Source organism: Musca autumnalis, unplaced genomic scaffold (assembly GCF_047663935.1).
Source record: "Musca autumnalis isolate F117 unplaced genomic scaffold, ASM4766393v1 scaffold_5, whole genome shotgun sequence".
In the NCBI taxonomy this organism is placed as follows: Eukaryota; Metazoa; Arthropoda; class Insecta; order Diptera; family Muscidae; genus Musca; species Musca autumnalis.
The window spans coordinates 155,209,522-155,234,336 of record NW_027412088.1 but is presented as its reverse complement, the minus strand read 5'-3'; the positions used below and the strand labels follow the sequence as shown (position 1 = coordinate 155,234,336).

The 24,815-nt window shown below is 37.6% G+C and overlaps 1 protein-coding gene across 2 annotated transcripts; it reads left to right on the top strand.

Annotated features, from left to right (window-relative positions):
• Positions 1-4,562: 4,562 nt before the first annotated feature.
• On the top strand, positions 4,563-22,919 carry GstS1 (Glutathione S transferase S1). Of its 2 annotated transcripts, none has more exons than XM_073956221.1 (5): positions 4,563-4,716; positions 17,443-17,698; positions 17,831-17,998; positions 18,065-18,207; positions 21,152-22,919. In XM_073956221.1, exons 2-5 carry the CDS (start codon positions 17,452-17,454, stop codon positions 21,317-21,319), a joined length of 726 nt encoding a protein of 241 aa, XP_073812322.1. In that variant the 5' UTR covers positions 4,563-4,716; positions 17,443-17,451; the 3' UTR covers positions 21,320-22,919. The 2 variants fall into 2 exon arrangements, with proteins under 2 accessions (XP_073812322.1, XP_073812323.1); XM_073956222.1 differs by lacking the exon at positions 4,563-4,716 and adding an exon at positions 5,184-5,465.
• The last annotated feature ends 1,896 nt before the right edge of the window (positions 22,920-24,815 follow it).

Sequence of the window (24,815 nt, the reverse complement as noted above, 5' to 3'; positions counted from 1 at the left end):
CGTTGGGAGATGTTTGACGCAGCAAGCAATATAACTCTCATCGCAATAATCGTGGAGGCGGCTAAGACCAGATCAGCCCGGGGAAATTTACTCTCTCGCTGTTTTCCTCGCGGAAATCTCTCTTATGAGGTAGTTTCTATCGACATTCCTTTGAAGTATGCGTACTGAAATTGGCTGATCTTTGTGGAATTCCATTGTGCCCTAATTTCAAGGTCCAGTAAGCTTTCCGTGATCGTCAATAGAAAGGAAGAATGACTAGTTTATAGCCTTTAGATACTTTGGGTATGGAAGTCACCAATTCATCTTCAAGATCCAAGCAACCTTGAAAGTGATAGTAGATCCAGAGTCTCTAATTAAGAGTTAGTACACGTACCGCTGCTACGCCTTATGGATTTGGAATCTTTAGACAATATCTTCGTTTAGCTGTCTTAGTTCCTCTCAAGCACTTACTGAAATGAATCTGATAGGTATCCATCATCCTCAGCTCTCTCGACTTCTTCCACTGAGATTTAACAATTGTTTTTTTTTAAATATTGAAGTCAACACCGCTCTGAATTAACCTCAATCCCTTATGCTGAGATTTCTGCTTGACATTAAGTACGAAGATTAAATTTAGGTTATTTGTAGTAACTGCAGACGATCTGGCCTTGTCTCCATGCCGGAAACATGTTTCGGAATGGTATTTCAGATATGCAGACTGCAACAAGATTAGCCACTTCTCGAAGTTTCCATTAACAACCTTGAACAATGAAATCTTGAAATGTTTTGTTATGGTAGATAATAGCCTTGACGCCGTTTTGCTGCGTAACTGATTTAAACGTAATGAATCCATCCCAAACCAAAGTCATTAACAGCCTGAACCAGGACATCTCGCGATTTCTTGTTATGGCAGTTATTGTCGTTGACGCCTCCGAACACTGCGAAGACCGGGTTCGACTAGCAACCAGTGACTTTCGCCGATTTTCCCGTCGCACACTGGTCGAAACCAATGATCTAGCGGCGCAAAAGTCAAAAAATCTAACAATAAAATTGAGAAATATTATCCATTGTATCGATTACAGACACTTTGCAGACAAAGATTTGGTTTTTTCATTTTTGTTGTTGTAAATATTCACTCAGTTATTCACTATCAAATACAAGAGTTTTTGTTGCATCAGATTTTAAAAAATTGTTGCAAAAAAATTCACTTCATATTTGTTTAAATGTTAAATAAATTCGTAATGAAAATGGATAAGATATATTTTTAATTAATAGAAGAGGGTGTGATTTAAATTATAAAAATTAGTTTGGGGTCTGGAGGTACTTCGTTATATAGCAATAAATTTCCAAAAAAGTCAATTTTTAGTGTTTTTATGGGTTTTACGTACTTGTTCCATAGAGTGCATCTTGTAAACTTAGCCGAACTTAGGTCCGATTATTTTTTGGGTAATGAAATTGGACTCTCTGGATACTGAATAACCAGATTCGGGCTGCAAATATTTGCAAATCTTTTGATGACTGCACTTTTAAAATAAGAGATTTTGCATGAAATTCATACAAATTTAGCTGTGCATTTGTATGGGACCTAAATAAAAATATGGACCTATCTTGAGAAATGTTTGCAAGGAGGAGTTCTACCCCCGGAGACACTATAATACCATATTATAGCTAAATATGTTATTAAACATGGGATAACAAGTAAAAATTCAACGAATCGGAGGTACCATAAAAGGGGCTACATCGAAACATAAATCCGTGTTGAAAATGTTTTTTAAGAAGATTTTATAAGCAATGAGAACACGGAATGCAAAATTACAGCCAAGTTGGTTTAAAAATGTGGTCACGATATTCAAAATACATTAAATTGGGAGGTACGGTTACATGGGGGCTATATCAAAACGTGCACCTATGCCCATAATTTTTGGTGAAAATATTTTGTGACTACTAGGAACCCTAAGTACCAAATTACAGTTAATTTGCTACGAAATTGTGGCTTAAATCCTCAAAATACCGAAAATCTTAAGGTACCGTTATAAGGGGGCTATACCAAAACATCAGCCGATATTGTTCATATTTGGCCCATTATTACCCACAGGTACAAGCTGTGTTTGTGCCAAATTTCAGTGACGTATCTCAATTCGTTTGCAAGTTATTAATTTTGCGCCGCTAGATCAGTGATTTCGACCACCGTGCACCGCTCTGAATTAACCTCAATCCCTCCTCCTGAGATTTCTGCTTGACAATAAGTACGAATATTAAATTTAGGTTACTGCCTGCCGGAAACATGTTTCGGAATGGTATTTCAGATATGCAGACTGCAGCAAGATTAGCCACTTCCCGAAGTTTGCCAAGTCCATTAACAACCTTGAACAATGAAATCTCGAAATGTTTTGTTATGGTAGATAATAACCTTGACGCCGTTTTGTTTGATTTAGACTTAATGAATCCATCCCAAACTAAGCCATTAACAGCCTAAACAAGGAAATCTCGCGATTTCTTGTTATGGCAGTTATTGTCCTTGACGCCTCCAAACTGAACAATGACACTCCGAAGACCGGGTTCGACTAGCAACCAGTGACTTTCACCGATTTTCCCGTCCGGGTCCTCTCTGTCGATGATTGCCACTCGAAGGTCATCAGCGGGCGTTCTTGTACATGCACCTAGGGCGCTTGGAGCTTTTTCCTTCTCTGTACTGGACTAATTCTCCTTGGTTTTCTGGTCGCTGTGGCATTCGGTCTTTGAAGTCTATTACTGGCATGTGCCGTAATAGGACCAGCTGGAACTGGGATGGCTGCCAGTTAAGCATTCCTCCATGTTACTCTCATCTTACCTAATGGACTTGGCCGGGATCACCGTGGTGTCCAGCTTGTCGTCGGTCAGGGTCAGATTGTGTAACATGTCCTACGGCGGCATTAACTGATACTGCTCTTCTGGAACGAGTCGTTCCAGTTGGTCTAGGAGTTATCTACTTTGATGCTCTAAACTATTTTAGATATCACCGGTTCGTTATCTTTTCTATCAGTAATGTTTAATACACATGAAGCAAGTAGAGTTGTAGGTACTTTCTGATATAGCCATCATAGAAAAGTACCACACGATATTCGGTATTTTAAAGGTTTTAACATTATTATCCCACCGCATTGACTGGAATTTGATGTTTGGTCATAGTTGCGAGTTTAAAACACTTTGCAGAAAATGGTTGGTACCTGCCAATTTTCGGTATTTTAACGATTTTAACCCCATTATCCAACCTGAATGGCTAAAATTCGGAATTTAGTCTTTATTGGGGGAAGGAAATAAACACTGCTGAAGAGAATTGTCGATATAGGTTTACGTGTTAATAAAGTCCCCAATAAACGATACCTTCCTATTTTGGGAATTTTAAAGCGTTTAACCACATTATCCAATTGAAATAGCAGGAATTTGGTATTTTATCTTCATTGGGGTTATAAAATATTCCGAATGATGTTAGGTAATTTAAGTAGTCCGATTTTAGGTAATTTTAACTTTCAGACACATCATCCAACTGAATCTGGTTTTAACAAATTTTTGGTGGAGGGTATGGAAATTCGGCGCAGCCGCATTTAATGCCGTTTTTACTTGCTGTTTTTAAGGAAACTACCGGGTAATCGTCAGTCAATCTTTTTCCGAATTTTGCGTGGGAGGTACACGAAGGAAAGGACCAATTAGCCCACATTCATTCCACATCCAATCAGAAACTCCTTGCGAGAACTGTTTTGCAGATTTGCGATTTTGGTTGGTGCCGTCAGCGTTCCTTGCAACATTTAGGCCAATATCTGAGAAGGGTGTGGACTTGCGCAAGAAAAAAATTGTACAGTCGTAAAGGAACAACTTACTGAAACAAATTTCAAAACGATCCGAGATGAGCTCTTAAACTTCACTTTATCTGAATTTTTGTATAGGAGGTACCCGAAGAAGTGCGCCAATATAGTACATATTCGAACCCAGAACAATACGACGTGCACATTTTGGACCAAATCTATTGCTCCCTTCGAGAGTTATCGTTCACACCATTTTACAGACAAATTTTGAACTTTTGTGGGGGAGGTACCCGAAGGAGTGCACCGATATGGTCCATCTTCGAACTACAACTAAGTTTGTACAAAATATTACCATGCCCAAAATTATAGGTTCATACGTTCGAGAGTTATCGTGCGCACAAACGAGATAGACAGACATGGCTAAATCGACCCCAAATTTTCTGAAACGAATTTCGTCCAAACATACTTGGGATCTAAAACCGTTATTTCGATGAGGCACATTTTTGGTCGTATATACCCATTCTAGTCTAATAGCTGAATGTATAATAACGATTACAGCTGTGTTAAAATTATTCTTTCACAGACCTTTAAAAATCCCTCTTTATCCATGCCAACTTCCCATCTGTGGCAAATCAAAACCTTTTTGGAGTAAACTGGCTATTTGTTGTTTATCTACTCACTTCAACACAGTCAACAACAAACAACGCCCATAATTCACCACAAACGAAGATACGATGTGGAAAAAAACACACCACCAAGCGCTGCCTATTGGCAAGGTTCGGCTCGTATATAAACCTTTAGATGAACATAACAATAATGTAGTCTGCTCAGTTACACTCAAAGGTTCAGCTGTGTAACAGGCTTCAGAGGCATTAAAATACGAAATCAAAAATATCGGTAGTGAACTAGAACTTAAAATTTTTAAATTTTTATTTTAATTTGTTTTTTAAAAAAGGTAAGAATTGAGGAAAAAATTAAAATGGAATTGGAAATGGAAAATAAAGAACTCTAAACAAAAAAACTTGCTAATCAAAGTGAAATGTGAGAAATGAACAGAAAATTGAAAAATGATTTTGAAAATTAATTTCAAAATCAAAGTGATGTAATCGAAAGAAAGTGGCTATTTTGAAAATTTATAGCAATGAATGAAATAAAAAAGGCAAACAATTGTAAAGACAGCAAAAAAATATTTACCAGCGAAAGTTTGTTTAAGAATTATTTGATTTTTTTTTATTATTTTTTGTAACCTAAAAAAAGTTAGAAAACACCCTCTGATAAAAAATAACAACTATTACAAAAATCAATTGAAAAAAAGAAATGCAACCAACAACAACAATTTTTTAAAAATAGAATGGAATTTCGAATTGTTCGATTTGATTGTTCGAATTTCAAACGTAATCTGCTGTGGTATTATCTGATTACAGAATTTCGTAATGCGGCGCACATTGCGGCGATCAGTGACGATCGATCGGTGCAGGTTCGTGGATCTTTCTGATAATGAATTTAATTTAGCAAACAAATATTTACAACAAAAATTTCAATTGAACAATCGATGTGGCTGTTCTTGTTGTACGATTACTATTGAAAATTAATTTAGTTGGCCATTAGACATCTGTAACAGAAGTGTGGACTAATCAATTGATAAGAGATATCTCTATTCGAGATTAGCTTTGTCATTCATCCATCGGCTTGATTGAATATAAGGTAAATAAAATGCCAATTAATTTTGAAATAAAAATGTGGCAAGCTGAATTACTACAGTGTGGAAAGAAAAGTTCTGAAATTTCTTAAAAAGGAAATCCTTGACCCGGTTTATTTTCGAATTTACTTAGTGTTCGTAATAAGAAGTGATGCAAAAGAATTTTTTTTCGAAATTGTGTTGTATAATTCAAGAGAGATTGAAAAGAAAGCGGTGGGGTATTTTAGTCAAATCAATATTTATCAAAAGTTGCGGGATCTTTTTTCAAATGTTTATACTTATGGCCTATTTCTTAAAGACAATTCGATTCGTTCAAATCTTTCTGTGATTTCAGAGAATTTTTGATTGAAAACAAAAAGGAAAGAAATATTTTTTAAAAATCAATCGAATTTAATTACGAATCGTCCTATAGAAAGTGACCATTATTTTTATTCCTTAGGTTAGTCGAAATAATGGTTTTAGTAGGTTTGGCCGAACTTATATATAATTCAGGTACCTCCATCACAAACGTGCATAAACCTCCGAGCGCACAAGAGAAAGCCGAAACCATCAGTTACTCCCAAAGAAATCCGTTTATTTGAGGACCAATGATTGGTCATCCAAATAAACCTTAATCGGAATGAAACGGCAACTGTAGCTCTGATGGAGGAAATCGAGTAACATGAGGCAGCTTCGACAACATCGATTTTCCTGCTACATGCTACATAAATATCGTACAAGGGATAGTTGTGAGTTCACAGAAGATCTACAACATTCCCTTTGATGATCTTTATGTAGCTTCAATAAAATCGGTGCTGGTGAAGGTACACCCAATATATTGGCTTAATACAGGAAACTTGGGCAGTAAATAACATGGTCTCTGAACTACGCCACATACATATTTTTAACTATTTTTCTACAGAGGTTGCACAGGTTTTATATACAAACACAGGTTTTCTCTTCGGAGTTGTCAACGTTGGGCGCCACTGCCCTGTAACTAATGAAAGTAAACATTTCGTGGGGTAGTATCAAACCACTATTATCTTTGAGCATCAGTATATGAGGTTTCAAATATTGAAGCCACCACCCATCCCGATAAGCTTCCGAAACTAATCCAAAATCAATTAGACTAACCCCCTGTTTTTGTAACTATTTTTTGTTCGTTCGTCTATATTCGTAATAATTCAGGCATCCATAGCTCAGCCGCCAGATGACATACGGACCTAATTTTTCGTAGACGCGTTTCATATATAGTTAAGAATTCCTCTTCTAAAAATCAGAGCCCTACATTTGCGCTGAGGCGAGTAAATCAATCTACAAATTTTGACAATTCGTGTGAGAAAATAAAAACTTTTACAAAAACAGGGGGTAAGTTCGGAAATCAAAAATAAGAAACTCTAGGGCAAGATAATGATAAATGCCTAAGCGCGGAAGAATACATAGATAGACAATGTTAACAAATTAACAGAGGTACACTAGGTGATGAAAATCGCTCCAGGCATACACCATATGGTGATAGGGGTAACATCTGAGCAAGTATTGCAACGAGAGCATTCCATTATGTTGCTGTACTGGAAGAATCTTCATCTCCTCATGCAGATAGACCCCTGATAACATAAGGAGGCACCAATCTGCAGTTCTCAAGGTATCATTCTGACAGCATTGAATATTATTCCAATCGCCTTGCACTTATGTGTATTCGCCGACAACACTAGCGCCGCATAGCTTACCACAAACCGACCTATCGCGTTATGTCTTCAACAAGGTTTCTTTTTCCGCACCCAAAGTGCTGCCGACTAGGGCTTGAAAATGTTTTCTCTTATAATCTTTGGCTACTTAGAGGTCTGTATTCGACCGGTCCATGTGATGCACAGAGTGACCATAGATTTAATGGCGGATATTCGTATATTCCTCGCGCAGAAAAAGGTGATAAGATCGATTAAATAGGAGCTCAGTCTTTCTCAAATGACATTGGTGAAGGTAACCTGACGCCAAGATCATACAATCATCCGCATACATAACGATATCAATGTCAACTGGAGGCGGTGGAATACAGAAAAGGTAGAACTTAAACTGTTTCGAAGATATCACCCCATCTTGGCGACCTTTTCGTTTTTCACTGTTCTGGGCTTCGATTTCTTGTTTCTGAATTCACACGCGCAACTGGTGTGCAGAGCTGTCGAAGTATTATTTTGGTTTAGGTTTCATTGTGTCTTACCCAAGGGCTGCCGGTTAGGGACTTGAGGACCTTATTCATACATCTCTGCTTTACGCAGATAGCTGTGGTATGCTCGTACGACTCTAACATACTTTCAAATGTGACACCTATAATCTTGGGGTAATTACCATAGGCCAGGACATTTTAGTTCCGTGCTCATCTCCGAAGTCCATGTGGTGAACAGAGTGGCCGTAGTTAGTAGCAGTTATATGAATACACGCGGAAAAAGGTAGTGAGATCAGTAAAGTAGTAGTTCAGCATTTCAAAAATGACATCAAGGAAGTTAGCCGATGCCAAGATCGTTCAGAACGTTCAGAACGTTCAATCATCCGGGTACGTAACGATTCTAAGGCAGTCTGGAGGGGGTGGAATCCAGAAAAGGTAGAGGTTAAACAGTTAAACTATTCGGGGCTTCGACTTATTGTTCCGGAATTCCACACGATCGACAAGCGTCCACGCGTATTTATTATTGATTATCCAACGTTTCAAACAGGCCGGAGTGTAGTCTGCTCGAAGTCCTCAAAATGTGTGGAGGGCTTGACAGTATCAACCGTTTTTGATATGTCGTGCGCCACCAACACTGACCTCTTGCACTGCTTTTCTGGTTGAGTCCTCCATTGAAATGGCCTTTCACATATGACATTAGGGCGAGGTTAAACAATTCCGGAGATATCACCCCACGATGGGGAACAGTGTAGAGTACTTGACAGTATCAAAGGTCTTTGATAAGCCTGGGGGCCACCAACAATGTTCATTGCACAGCTTATTCTGGTTGAGTCCTCGACTGATAGTCACTTGGCTTCTCTACAGATACCACGATGAGAACGTGGTCGGAACAGAGGGTTACATATGAGGTAAAGGTGGAGTAAAGGGGGCAACGATTTGACTATTCATATGTCAAATCCCAGTAACTCGCGTAGAATAATCTTCGAAATCAACAATCTCTTCTGCTATAGATAGTCTGCATTATTCGTGAGAAAATATGGGAATACTTTATCACATCGTGGGAATACCTTATTTCATTGGTTAAACTTCTACGTCAAGAGCATCTGGGCCGTCCTCTACAACGAGACCCTTCTTGGTGCCAGTCCAATGTCCAAACCATCTCCATTATTTACTAGCCATTTCTTTTTCGATTTCATCTTCTATATAATTCGGAATTAGAGATCGAATCACCACGCCATCTTATGCATAAAATATGCCTTAAGCAATGGTCAAAAAAGGATTGTTGTTCATTTGAGCCTCTGGGGGATACGAGTCATGTTTCAAATACGTATAAAAGTATGGCTTTAATGTTGGAGTTGAATATTCGAATTTTTGTCGCATTTGATAACTGCAGGGATCGGCATATTTTACGCAGTTGATGATGATGACGATGCTCATCTGTTAACTGCAATGATTCCAAGAGATGGTATTCTATTGTCACTGGGTAATTTGATTTCCTTTAAAACTCGTGGGAACTATACATTTTCCCCGCAAGTTCCACTTATTATTATCTTATTCATAAAACGTGTGTACTTCATTTCTCCCAATTACGTATAATATTCGCACAAACAATTAAATGTTGTTGATTGCTTGCCATTTCATGGGAGAAAGACATTGAGAGAGAGAGTACATCATCACATTTACTTATTTGGCTGTTGCAAAGGCACCACAAAATGTCAATTCATTAACCTTGATTAGATTTAATTGAATTTGTCTACAAATGAAATTAAAGAAAGGCAAAGAATTGAATTTAAATACAATACAATTTGCATAAATTTCAACTACAAACACACACACACACATATACTCCCCCATCTCATCATTCCAAATCGACTAAATTAAATACACCGAACTAAAAATAAATTAAACAATTAATTGAAATAAATTAAAAAAAGAAATTTACTTTTTTTAAACAAAATTGCAAACCACAATTGCAAAGTTTTTTTTTTTGTTTTTGGTTTCTACTTGCATTCCCAATAATGCATGCAATTCCGTTTATGTGATGAGACAAATGTTGCAAATAAACAATTCACTGCAATTTGAGATTTCTGTTCAGAAGAAGGGAATCCAATATGGCTGAGAGGAAGTATACCAATGAGTATCATTGATCACAGCAGCAACTGCAAACAAGAAGAACAATTCATTTATTTGCAAAATTTGAAGAAAAAACAACAAAAACGTTTAATTTCGATTTGACTCAGTGGGAAAATTGCCAACTAATCGCAACAAATGTTGACAATCAATAAATAAAGCGACACGATCTCTATGGGCAGTGAATGTCCCCTCCTTAATGTGATAAAACAATAATGTATATCAACAGAATCCGAATCGATTCAATTGTATATTTTAATTGCTTAATAAGAATTTTGCCACAATGCAAATTATCAGTAAAATCAGAGAAATTTGTGGAGTTCTTGAAGTGTCATACAATCTTGCTTATGACCTGTATATCTACCCGACATACAATGCAATGCTCATAGAGCTTGATATTTTAGCTTGAGGCAGCTGCACCATCCCGAAATTCGTTAAGCCAAAATTACTATGGTTTGTCGTAGCAGCTGACGTTCATGGGGGATTAACTCTGGGGACCTCATTTACACGATAGTTGTTTATTTCATCTGCGGCTATATCGGTGTGAATGCTACTCAATTCTGGCTGATCTGGTTCATTAAGATCTCTCAAGTTCATTAAGATCCCTCCTGACATACATGGGTGGGGAGTCCTATCCATCATACGGTGATTGGGATGACTCTCACGGTAACATCCGAGAAGGTACTGCAACTAGAGCATGTCATTGTGTTGCCGAGCTGGACTGGTCGACTGATGTCATGAGGAGGGAGGCACCCGTTGCAGTTCTCAAGACGGAGTTCTGACAGGTTTGAATATTATTCCATCGCGTTGCCCATATATGTATATGTTGTTGTAGCAGCATAGAAACCAACGTAATATCATAGGTTTGATGCTGGGTTGGCAGACGCTGGCCGAAACATTATGGTTTCGGCTCAGTCCGTTACTAAAGAAACCGCTGCCATGGGATTGCCCATATATTTTTGGACCACACTGACATCGCATAGCTTTTCTATTGCGATATAAGGGGTCAACAAGGTTTCTTTATCTGCACCCCAAGTTCTACCGGCTAGGCACTTTAGGACCATGTTCCTACATAATTTGATTGTAGCAGATTGCTGTGGCACGGGTGCATCACGTGAACATACAGTCGATTGTGACCTCTAGAATGGTGGATAAGTTAGAGGTAGAAATGCTGTTGCCATCGATCATGACATTAAACTCTGTGCTTATCTCCGCAGTCCATGTGGTGAAGAGAGTGACCATAGATTTAGTGGCGGATATTTGCATATTCCTCTCACTCGGAAAAAGGTCTTAAAATCGGTATAATAGGGGTTCAGCCTTTAACAAATGGTATTAGGGAAGTTAACCAACGCTTACTATCGTCCGCATATATTATTTTATTGTCATCTGAAGGGAGTTGAATACAGGAAATGTAGAGGTTAAATATTTCCGGAAACATCACTCCACCTTGGGAAACTATTTGTTACACTCTAAGAAACTATAACTTCTTATTCCTAAATTTCTTTCACAAATGACATTAGGAAAGGTACCCGACGCCAAAATGGAATGATAAGGGTTAATCAGTTCCAGAAATATCACCTCAACTTGCAGAACTACTTGTTTCACTCTAAGGGTCTTCGACTTCTTATTCCTGAATTCCTTTCACAAATGACATTAGAAAAGGGCATACGTAATTATCTCAATGCCGTCTGCAGCGAGTGCGAAACAGTAAAGGTTAAACAGTTCCGTAGATAACACCCTGCCGATGTCCTCAAATTGTGTAAAGCGCTTCAAAGCCTTTTGATAAGTTGGACAACACCAACACTGCCCAATCATACGGCTTGTTATGATTGAGTTCTCAACTAATATGTGTGGAGATGGCATTTCCTGAGTACTTCAGCCATGAAAAACTTCTCTAAATATAGTGTATTTAGACACGCTGCTCGGACTCGGTTATAAAAAAGGGATCTACGTATCATTGGGCGAATAAGAATAGGGGTGCACTCTTGATATGGAAAAGTCTCCACCTTCGGGGATGTTTGTGGGGGTTAGTTAGATTTCAGCAGAGCCAACTGTTAATAAAGATTCATCTGTACGAAACTAAGTTACTGCTGCTAGGAAAAAATATATTCACAATTCTCCAATCGCCCATCCGAAGTCCGAAATCTGCTCCTCGACTAAACTCAATATCCTGCCAAACTCCATAGAGGGAGGAAGAACCTTTACTGAGGATATTATCCACTAACCCTTGTCTATGATCGCAACTCTCAGATCATTCGGAACCATTCATCTTTGTCTTCTAGCTTAGGTTAAATTTCATTCCCTCTACTGTTTTCCTACTAACTTTCCTTGCCTTCACAGACTCAGAAAGATCGCAATGTTCCATCCTTGATCGTCGCCGAAGCATTCCCATACTAATAATGTATGCAGTGTCGACTTCTTCGCATTAGGCCGTTGTTCCTGAGAAGACATCTCTGCACTGGGACTTGCAGTGTTTGAAGACGTCGATGTTATAAGAGACTCATCAATATTCCGTCTGCTCATGTTTGCACCTGTAGGTGCCTAAGCATTTTTGCTATGAAAAACTTTTTGAAATCGGTGACAAGAAGAAGGTGCTATAACATGAAAATACGATCGGGCTTTGTTTTCTCGAGTTCATGTGTTTTCTCATTTCCCATGATGTCGCAGTGTCTGGGTACCCAACATAATCGGAAACATTAGAAAGGTATCCCAATGCTGTTGTACACTCTTTAAGAGTCTGTCCACAAAGATTGTCATTGGTTCAGAGATCTGATCACCTAGACTTTTTAGCAAATCTGTTGCCTTTCTTATAGCGGAGATCTCAGCTTGGAAGACACTACAGTCGTTTTCCAACTACAAAAATCTTAGTATCCAGACCTTTTAGCAAATCTGCTACCTTCATGATAGCGATATTCTCAGCTTGGAAAGCACTACAATCGTTTTGTATGAGTATTCTTCAAGACCTAGATTTTCACAGTAGACATCAGCGCCGGTACCTTCTTCCATCTTGGAACAGATACGACCTCAGAAAGGTTACATCGGCTCCAGTCATCTCTACTTGGGATATTTTTCTATCAGAAATGACTCACCAGGAATGCCATGCTGCTTATGGGCTGCAAAGTTTTGAATCGCTATTAAGAACTCATCATGCGGATATTAACTGGTTACTACCACTAACCCTGAAATCTTCTCCAATGAAGCAAAGTCTTTTTCTGTTAAAAATGCATTTCCGCATAGTTTTTTCTCTATGAGCCTCGCCTTTTGGAATACTGCAAAGTGCTAATATTGCTGCAATTTATACAAAATAATCCAATGCGTTGTTACCATAAAAAATATTGTCTCCGGTGTTTGTTTTTGGCAAAAATCAAAGGCAGTGGTGGATTGCTGCACCTAACTGGTTTCTTTATAACGACCGGTTATTGTGTTTTACATTCCATGCAAAAAAAAAAGATGGGAGCACACAAAACACGCAAAAACAAAAACAATGCCTAGAGTATGTTTCCTTAAGCCGGCCGGTGCCCTACCGGCTGTTTGGCCTCGAGACGATGGCATGATGTTTGCCGGTAACCGGTTTGTTGTTGTTACCCACCTAGGTTTTGTTTATTTCGTTTTTTTTTTTTTTTTTTTTGATACTAATTCCCACTTTTCATAGTCGTTTCTTATTTAATTCCTTTCTTTCTTAGCAACTGTCCACGGCTATTGCTTCTGCTTGGATTTTTTTGTTTCTTTTAGAAAAGTTTTTTTATCTTACAGTAGAAATATTTGCAATGTTAATTGGCTTCAATCGTGCTTGTCGCATAAACACTCGCTGATGATGATAGTGGTGGTATGCAACAACAACCCACCAAGAAGAAGCCACAACAGCATAGTAGGCATTCAAAATAACTGAAATATGAATTCATGTGCTGCTGTACATGCTACGTCTGCTGTCATGCAGCAACACTTTGCCGTCCGTCTGGTACAGTTTCATGACAACGCCCTTCAATTTCCAACCATATATGGATTTTCACTTCCAATTTATTCATAACGTTATACCTTTTTGTGGAACACCAAGTCTAGTCTTCATTGTCAACAAGTAAATCGCAAATCTTTGCCTCGCATAGAAACTAAGAAGCCACATTTACTGGTTCCGTTCCGTCTTGAGAATTTCTGTGGGTGCAGTAAAACACCAAAAAGAAATGAAAAATTATAAATTCAATACAAATCCCCATGAAAAAGAATTAAGGAAAACCTATACTTAACGAAACTGAAACCAACAGCACTTTGTTTAATAGGCAACATATGGATCGGATCATCTGACATGCACACATTCATGTGCAGTCGAATGGGCTCAGTTATTGGAAATGAAAGTAGGAGTAAACGTCATTAAAAAGTATTTCCGCTATACGAAGTCTCTTCATTTATTCTTATGAGCCAGTTCTTTTGTAGGCGGTGGAAGAGGTTTCCTTCCTTGTATTATTTTAATTAAATTCTTAGACACGTTTTATTATAAATGGAATGCAAGCAAATTTTAATTAATAAAGGCCTCGGTGTACATAAGCAGCATGGCAATCTTGCTGGAGGCCAATGGTACGTAGACTTCCAAAACAAGAGAACGAAAGCCCGTATAATTGTACGTTAATATGTAAGTGCAGATTAGGGTTACTTTGGTTCCACTTATCTCTATTTGGGATAACGACATTGATATCTTGTTCTCGATACTGATAGGTGATATATAGTCGCTATGTTTATCACGATGATACACACTAATGTTTGTTCTAACCTGTCAAAATGTTTGGCATTGAATAAGGTAAGTAAAAAGGAGAGGATTTTAGGGAAAGGGTAAGGGATGGGGGGTTTAAAATTTTAGATTTTTCATTTTTCGTATTTGGATTGGTGTTGTTTTTGTATTTGATTGTTTTTATTTCATTCAAGACCTTCCCCTTAATAATGGGTTACGTTTGTTGGCAATATGCTGCATACTTTTAGGCGTTATTTATTTAGGGCGATTATGAATAGACATCGAATTTTTGCATATTTTTGAAATTTAAACCGATTGTAACTACGTTATTATATAGATTTATATCGTTCCAATGATACAAATTCGATGGAATATTGAAAATAATCAATAATATGTACAAAGCACCAGCTTCTATTGTTTAATGAAGGAATTATTTGCAATATAATTTTCAAAAATATGCAAAAATCCTATGTCTAATTATGAATAAAAATTTCGTGCGGAATTTGTTCCCTTTCTCCAATTTCACAATTTTTTTATTTTCGTATTTATGTCCAAAAAAAGGGAAATTTTTTGTGGATTAGGCGAGATTATTGCATAATTAGGCACTACTAGTAGTTTTCCACGTTTTAAGATATTAATTTTCAAAGAATTTAGCCTTTTTAAATTATTTTCCGTGCGGAAAAATTCCGAAGGAAATACATATTCATGATTGACTTGATTGTTTCACCACAATATGGCAAAGGGTTTTATAAGTACGAAATATTTACACCAATCTAGTGATACTGACATTAAGGGGTCGATCATCGATAACAATTATCGTTGAGTGGCGTTGCCAGTTGTCAAAATTGATCCACGTATGGCAACTCTCAACTGAAGTTGCGAATCTCAGTTGACGAAGCGGCTGTTTTTCAGCAACCACCAATTTTCAGTTGCAGTGAACATTTTCGAAGAAACAAGAAGTAAAATAGAAGGAAAAATAAACATTTTGTTAACAATTATTGATTCTTTGCATCATTAATTAATTTTGTGTATCAATATGGTGAAAATAACGACAAAGCACCAGTTCGAAATATTAATTGATAAACTGAGTGAAAATCCAAACTTAGCCCGAGGAGTTCGGGTTTTTGGTGAAACCAAAGCTACAGCGGGTGAAGCGTGGAGGTCCATTTCGGACAGTTTAAACAGCCATGGACCTCCAACACGAACACCTGAAGAGTGGCAGAGAGTCTGGATTCGCTTTAAAGCAAAGTTGAAAAAGAAAATGGCTCAAAATAAAAGAAACTTCAACGACACTGGTGGTGGTCCATCACAATAAGTGAATTTATCGCCTTTGGAGCGGACAGCAGCAAATCTTTTGCAAATGAATTTGGTGACAAATAAAGTAGGTTCAGTTTAAGTACAAACGACGAACATCCTCCATTGGATCCCCATAATGTGCGCATGTGCTCCATCTATATAGCCAACTACACCAGGGAATTTCGTTTTTGAATAAAAATGGTTTTTATTTTGCCTTTTTTTCCTGCTCTGTCAACTTCGAAACACACAATTTGTCCTCTATCAAGGGGACAACTTCCTTCAATACTCTCGACAATGTAGATTGAGCCATGCAATTGTTGAAATCATTGCCATGGGACTTTTGGAAACTTCCGTCCTCAAAGAATCGCAACGCTGCGCACACTTTTAAAAGTGGGGGTTTTGCTGTTGATCTGTAACTTACTTTGAAGCCATCCTTTAACGTTTCCACAACGTAAACTACGGCATCCTTTGGCAATCGAAAATACGCCTTAAACCTGAAATAATTTACTGATTATGCAGATCTTTCCACATGATCATCAGCTTACAGGGCAGATGGCAATTCCAATGGATTCGACTTGTCCCTAAAATTTCTTCTAATAGATGCAATGTCCTGTACATTTCCTTCATCATCAAAAAATAATTCCACCGAACTTATCATTTTTTAGGACAGCAAATAAAACTTGACGATCCGAAGATTCAATGGGCAGGTTATATTACAATCTTGGGTTATTTTCCAAATTTGCTCGAAAACTCAGCCAAAATATTAAAATATTGTCCAGAATACACAAAAGAGTTATCCAAAGCGCAATTATTTTTAAAATGATCGATAACATGTTTATCGACCACCCAGTTGAGTTGACATTAATGGTACAACATTTCGTCTCAGTCGCGCAGACAACTGACAACGCAACTCAAGTTTATTGGCAATACAAGATAGACCCATAAATTCAAACTAAACGATCTATTACCTTCAGTGGGGGCAAAAAAGGCTACATTTCATTTTATACCAGAACGCCGCCGGTCTGAGAAATGCAACAAAGTCCATATTAATTTCATTTGTACGGCAACACAATGACATGCTCTCGTTGCAGTACTCGCTTGAGGATAACCGTGGAAGCTCTCCTAATCCCCATCACTGCACAAGAGTCAGTAAAATCTTTACTTCACATGGAACCACTTCCAATTAATTTTGCTGGGTGGATTGTTTCTTTTCTAAAAACAAGCAATAATCGTGACAAACATTTTTATAGTAATTATCTTATCAATCTTTAACATAATGGGTTTAAAACTCGTGAACGCGTATCTCAGATGTGTGTGTGTGTTTGTTTACTTATAGTGCAATCAACTAACTTATCAAATGGCATTTTTATAACAACTCTTGACCTAATTATGATAGTTTATGAACTCATAAGCAAACCTCAGTAGAAAATAATTTAATAATTTTGCCAAAAAAGAAGGCTTTGCTATTTATTGCAAAGCAATTTATTTTTTGGTCTGTTCCAGTACTGCAAGAATCTACTAATTTTTAATATTTTTGCCGATAACATAAAGGTTAATGTTATCGTAGTAAAAAATAGCAGCTTCTTGCAGGTTCTGGAACACAGCATTTATTTACAAAAAAACGAGCAGAGGAAATTTAAAAAACCAACAAAACTTTAAAAAATTGTCCTCTTTTGTTTTGCTCTATTTATAGCTTTAAAACATGGCCGATGAAGCACCAGCTGCACCACCCGCTGAAGGTGAGGCACCAGCGGCGCCCGCCGAAGGTGAAGCACCACCACCAGCAGAAGGCGAGGCCGCACCAGCTGAACCCGTCAAGAACACCTACACTCTATTCTATTTCAATGTCAAGGCCTTGGCTGAGCCCTTGCGTTATCTATTCGCCTATGGTGGCATTGAATACGAGGATGTGCGTGTAACACGTGATGAGTGGCCAGCATTGAAACCAAGTAAGATCTGTCTTCCCTGCCTTCCCCTTCATTTCATCATTGTCATCTCCTTCTCCCTTTTTTCTTCCTCACTGTCACTGTTCCATTTAATTACATCTTTGTTCGTCTTTTTTATTTGTGCCCCTTTTATAGCCATGCCCATGGGCCAAATGCCCGTTTTGGAAGTTAATGGCAAACGTGTTCATCAGAGCATTTCAATGGCCCGTTTCTTGGCGAAAACTGTGGGCTTGTGCGGTGCCACACCCTGGGAAGATCTACAAATTGATATTGTTGTCGATACCATCAATGATTTCCGTCTAAGTAGCGAACAATGTGTGCAGTTGCATGTCTATGTTGTTTGATTAATCTTTGTATTTTAATATATAGAAATTGCAGTCGTTTCCTACGAACCGGAGGATGAAATCAAGGAAAAGAAATTGGTCACCCTTAATAATGAAGTCATTCCATTCTATTTGGAGAAATTGGAACAAACTGTCAAGGATAACGATGGTCATTTGGCATTGAACAAGGTAAGTGAAAAGATTCAAGTTTTGCTATAAATACGTGTTAGGGAAAGGGTAACAGAGCAAAAGGGTAGGAGGTAGTGGAAAATAGTTTGTAGATTTTTCATTTATGGTTGTTGATATTTTTCTTTAGTTGTGGGTGTTTTTATTATTTCATTCGAATGTCCTTTCCCATTAATAAAGACTTGTTCAGAAGGTGTTGCATACTTTTAGGCATTCTTTATTGTTTCACCGCAATGTGACGAAAGGTTTTAGACCAAAACTAGTGACACGGACATTAAATTCAAACGTAACAAACAGCTCGCATTTGGAGCTGGGCAAATCAGGTTCAATTTAACATACTATTTGTCCTTTGATATCATTTAATTAGAATTTAATAGAAACTTTCGCATACAGGAAAATACCCTTAGGACTAAAGAGTTCAACGGTCAGTGAATATTTAGGATTTTTTCTGCAGTCCTACAGTGGTATACATCAGCGATTCCAATTTCCAAGATATTTCCACTGGCGTCACTTCCTTAAGGGACTCTACAGGAAAGAAACATACAAAGCTCCCTTTTTGTTAGGATAGTTTCTCCGTTACTCTCTGCCCCTTCCTTTATCATGATGAACATTTCGGAGATGAATCGGGCTAAGAGCTCGTCGTATTCGACTCGGGACCTTTTTATAAGCTTTTTGGTTATATTTTAATACCATTATTAACTCACATTAGTCGAAGACTAGAAGGCCACAACATCTGGTATTTCATTGTTGTCGCCTTCGGAAGTACCACTACAGCTGAGCAGGAGGTTCTTTTCCACTGATGTAGACATCTCTATGATAAGAACTTTAAACTTCCTTAAAATCTGAAGTTTAGTTCGTTTCTCTCTGCCCTCCAACTGTTTTACTTCCTTTATTCAGTGAAGGGTATAAGAAGTGGAACAAACGAAGAGCTCTGAGAAACTCAGTTGAGACTTTTGGAGTATTGTTGGCTTCTTTGTGTAACGTTAATAAGTGTTTCACTACCTTTGTCTAATGAAGGGTTTGGGAAATGGAATGGAATTGAGCGAAACTCGCATGGGACTTTTGGTGAAGTCTTTGACTTCTTTACCATCTTCCTAGTCACATTATTCAACGATTTGCCCTTTTGAGGACCTGATCACCTCAACCGCGTTGTAACAGTATCGTATTCTTCGTAGACGCCATTTCAATTGAACAGATGGGTCCCACAGTCGGCACGTCATAGGTTTGTCTACATGGGTTGCTCCTACATTCAACGTCGGAATTTCACTGCTACCTTCCATTGTAGTATGTCCGCGAGATGGTGGCTTCCTCACAAAGTTAAGGATAGTTCGTTTCTCCCTACCCCCAACTGTTTCACTTCCTTTATCCAAAGAATGGTTTAAGAAGTGGAAGCGAAAATCCATTGAGACTTTTTAAGGGGTCTTTGACTTCTTTAGCTTCTTCTTAGTCGTATTAGTTGAAGATCCTTTGACCATTTCCCCTGAGCACCAAAAACTTTTCAGATTTTAACACTGTCGCCGCCTTCGGAGCCACCATTCCAAGGAGATCCCTACATTCGTTACGTTCATAGGTGATTCACTTCTTTTATACAGTCAAGGGCTTAGAAAGTGGAACAAACAAATGAGGAACTCAGCGAAATTCTCTATTGAATGAGTATTTCACTTCTTCAGCTTCTTCTTAGCCGCATAAGTCGAAGGTTTGCCCTTTGAGGTGCAGCGAGGACCTGTAGTGGAATTCTGTAACTCATTTTTGGCTAACCGACACAAATCGGTAAAATTAAAATGCTTATAATTTCGGTAATTAACGAAATTTGTCGGTAAGATAGCAACCAAAATCAAGCTGAAGCTAAGTTCTACCGATAGCAACAGTGTTGTCAACTTTATTCATACTTTCCATTCATAATTTTGAGTTTTTATTTTAGCGATTTTTGTCGTAACTTAAAAAACATGTTACAGAATACCACTACTGAGTGCCTCTACCTTATCAGATTGTAACAGTATAATCCCCTTCGGACAGTTGAGCAGGATGTTCCCACAGTGGTCACGTTCATATATATTTCACTTTCCTTATTCAGTGAAGGGCTTAGGGAGCAGAAGTCGTAGAAACTCCTTTAAGACTTATCAAGGAGCCTTTGACTTCTTTACCATCTTCCTAGTCGCATTAGACGAAGATTTGCTCTTTGAGGGACATGAGCGCTTCGACCTTATACGGTTGTCGTCGCCCCATTCCAATTGAGGAGGTTCCCACAGTCGACTAATGGGTTGATCCAGCACTGGCAATAGAGGTTTCACCAATACCTAATTCCATTTTACCATGTCCTAAGATGGGGGATTTTCGGTAGCAGCCAAACATCGATAGACTTATGTTGTGTGGGCGAACTGGCTAGACCTTTGACATGAGAAGACATTCTATCGCAGTTCTCACGGTTTGAATTTTCTTCCACACAAAAGTTAACAAAATGTCCATATACAGGCTATGTACTTGACGGACTGGTGTCTGCTTTTCATCTTAGTGCAGATATATGTGGCATGGGCTTTTCGTTTTATACATTCTAATGAATGTAACCCCTGGTACTTGGGGGTAATTAGTGGTCGAAATTATAGACGTATCGACCTGCATATCCCTAGCAAGTTCATCTTCGCAGTTCACGTGGTCAACAATATGACCGTTGATGATTTGTTGGCGAATATTTGGGTATTCCTCGCATGAAAGAAGAAAGACGTTATGCTGGAATGACTCGACGCCTTTAAAGGGGTTTGGACGTAGATATGGGGAGGCATTTAGCCTTTGTCATGTTAAAGCCAATTAGGGATGTTCTTTCTACCCCTATCCACTTCAAGCGAACAAAACAAAGATGTACATTGCCAAAATATATTGCATACTTTTAGGCGCAAAATTTGTTTTATGCCATTTTTAATTTTAATTTTATTTTTGTTTTTTTTTTTAGTTAACCTGGGCTGATGTCTACTTTGCTGGTATTTTGGATTACATGAACTACATGGTGAAGCGTGATATTTTGGAACAATACCCAGCATTGCGTGGTGTAGTCGATAGTATCAATGCCTTGGAACCCATTAAGGCCTGGATTGAAAAGAGACCACAAACTGAAGTTTAAGACAACCAGGCTTCAATTTCTCTTGCAAACAATAACAACGTGGATATAGAAAACAACAAAACACATTTATACAAGAAACAAAAAAACACTAACTAAAAAATCAAAAAACAACACCAACAACAACAATATACAATATCATAACAACAACAACTGTATTGTTTTACACTTAACACATTGTTCCTTTCTTTTTTTTTGTAATAATAATAATAATGAAACATACATCATAAAAAACATATAATAATTACATATATTATTAATAATAATAAACATTAAATAATTAAAAAAACTAACAAATATTATTTTTTGTTAACCAATTTTTGTTTTTTTTATTTATTTTTTTTATTTCTTTTAATTTTTGTTTTAATGGCATGGACTCCTTGAGCGAAAGTATGAATATATGTAACACACACATACATATTTGTCTACATAGTAGTGTTGCGATTTCCATTAAATGGGGCTAATGGAAATCAGAAATTGCTATGATTTGTTTGTATCTGTTCTCTGTGTTTTAAATGTGGACCAACCAATTCTGACCATTTGGCTATGGCATTATGGCTTAACGACTTACGATTATACCTTTACGACATCCATGGCGTCGGATAGGGGATGCCATGGATTCCATTCTTGACAATAGAATTTTTTGTTGGTAGTTAACACAACACTTGTGTTGTTGTAGTTTGTAGTTTTGCATGCGATAATAATGATACTATTTTCTCTCAACTCTTATTTACTTACTCTCACAACTACATACATATATCTCACACACATAATAGAGATCTTAATGCTAAGGATATTTGTACTAATTTGTAAGGATGCAATGAAACTTTTACGTTTAGATTATAACATGTTTTAGAATAAGTTTATAGACTTAACTAAGTTTTAAGATGGTCTCAACTAAATACTGCAACACAATAACGTGCAGACACACACATTCAAACATTCAAAGGAAACCACTCCAAGAAAAACAAGAACAACATCAACAAATAAAAAAAACAGCCAGCTAACAGCTAATAAAAAGCTCGTTTCACCACACTCCCAATATACAATACCCAAAACCATCCACAACAAAAAACAAAAACTCATCTTTTAAAAAATCGTCATCCCATTCATATTGCCAAAACAAAAATAACAGCAAAATAACAACAACAAATTAGTTATAACAACAATTAACTGAACAGACTTTAAATAAAAACTTTTTAAAACCCGAAGAGTATTGAGTATAAAAAAGACTCAAAACTTTACTTTGGAACCAAAAAATAAAAAAGAAACAAAATTAAAAACATAACAGACAAACGAATATTGTATACGAACAACAACAACATGAGCGTACATAATTTATATTATCCTTTATACTAACATCCAAAGGATACCCAACAATCGTTAAACACCATCAATCGACGATTGACTTTGAAAGACAAACAAAACAAAAACACAATTACAGATTTTCTTTATTGTTTTCAACAACAAAAAGTAAGTTAGACCGGAAACTGAACTTGAATCAAGTGTAACACAAAAAAGGATTTGTAATTGGAATTGTATTTTTATATTGTAAAAAAGAAATTTTTTTAAATAAAAATACAACAAAAATTTATGAGCAGAATGAATTTTTATTATTGATTTTACAAAAATTGTTTGGCTAAAGAGAGGTATAATACTGCGTATACGTTGTGACAATATGTATACGCACTAATTTACCGGCTGAAGAGAAGCGCCTGAAACTTATCGCTTATCAGGAACAAATTTGTCGGAGCACTCCTCATCTATCGCTGCTGAACAATGTCAGCAGTCTCGAATAGTTTTGAATCAACTACCTTCCAGATGGAGTATGTCGTATGTTTTCCTACTGGGCAAGGATCGACGACAGCGTGCAAAACATCAGCTGAGCTTGCGTTTCAAAACCTCAAAAATACGAATTTTTAACGCAGGTAGAAAGCAAACATGTATCATTTTTATTTCTGATGCATTTAGTTGCATTTACGAGAAACAATGCATGAGTGTGAAAAAGGAAAGGGTGCTACTTATGACCCTTTAAAAAGGAAAGGGTGCTACTTATGACCCTTTAAAAAGGAAAGGGTGCTACTTATGACCCTTTAAAAAGGAAAGGGTGCTACTTATGACCCTTTAAAAAGGAAAGGGTTCTACTTATTACCCTTTAAAAAGGAAAGGGTGCTACTTATGACCCTTTAAAAAGGAAAGGGTGCTACTTATGACCCTTTAAAAAGGAAAGGGTGCTACTTATGACCCTTTAAAAAGGAAAGGGTGCTACTTATGACCCTTTAAAAAGGAAAGGGTGCTACTTATGACCCTTTAAAAAGGAAAGGGTGCTACTTATGACCCTTTAAAAAGGAAAGGGTGCTACTTATGACCCTTTAAAAAGGAAAGGGTGCTACTTATGACCCTTTAAAAAGGAAAGGGTGCTACTTATGACCCTTTAAAAAGGAAAGGGTGCTACTTATGACCCTTTAAAAAGGAAAGGGTGCTACTTATGACCCTTTAAAAAAGAAAGGGTGCTACTTATGACCCTTTAAAAAGGAAAGGGTGCTACTTATGACCCTTTAAAAAGGAAAGGGTGCTACTTATGACCCTTTAAAAAGGAAAGGGTGCTACTTATGACCCTTTAAAAAGGAAAGGGTGCTACTTATGACCCTTTAAAAAGGAAAGGGTGCTACTTATGACCCTTTAAAAAGGAAAGGGTGCTACATATGACCCTTTAAAAAGGAAAGGGTGCTACATATGACCCTTTAAAAAGGAAAGGGTGCTACTTATGACCCTTTAAAAAGGAAAGGGTGCTACTTATGACCCTTTAAAAAGGAAAGGGTGCTACTTATGACCCTTTAAAAAGGAAAGGGTGCTACTTATGACCCTTTAAAAAGGAAAGGGTGCTACTTATGACCCTTTAAAAAGGAAAGGGTGCTACTTATGACCCTTTAAAAAGGAAAGGGTGTTTCTTTAGTAGCTTCCCAAAGGAAAGAGTGCTTTTAAGACCCTTTCTCAAGGAAAGGGTGTTTCTTAAGACCCTTTCCCAAGGAATTGGTGTTTCTTAAGACCCTTTCCCAAGGAATTGGTGTTTCTTAAGACCCTTTCCCAAGGAATTGGTGTTTCTTAAGACACGTTCCCAAGGAATGTGTGCTTCCTACGACCCTTTCCCAAGGAAAGGGTGCTTCTTAAGACCCTTTCCCAAGGAAACGGTGCTTCCTAAGATCCTTTCCCAAGGAAAGAGTGCTTTTTAAGACCCTTTCTCAAGGAAAGAGCGCTTCTTAAGACCATTTCCCACTGTAAGGGTGCTTCTTAAGACCCTTTCCCAAGGAAAGGGTGCTTCTTAAGACCCTTTCCCAAGGAAAGGGTGCTTCTTAAGACCCTTTCCCAAGGAAAGGGTGCTTCTTAAGACCCTTTCCCAAGGAAAGGGTGCTTCTTAAGACCCTTTCCCAAGGAAAGGGTGCTTCTTAAGACCCTTTCCCAAGGAAAGGGTGCTTCTTAAGACCCTTTCCCAAGGAAA

What these genes read in the sequence shown, in the direction of transcription:
- GstS1 (XM_073956221.1), top strand. Translation starts at nt 17,452, where the DNA reads ATGGCCGATGAAGCACCAGCTGCACCACCCGCTGAAGGTGAGGCACCA. An exon ending in GTGGCCAGCATTGAAACCAA is followed by an intron (nt 17,699 to 17,830) that starts GTAAGATCTGTC and finishes CCCCTTTTATAG; the next exon opens with CCATGCCCATGGGCCAAATG. An exon ending in GTCATTTGGCATTGAACAAG is followed by an intron (nt 18,208 to 21,151) that starts GTAAGTGAAAAG and finishes TTTTTTTTTTAG; the next exon opens with TTAACCTGGGCTGATGTCTA.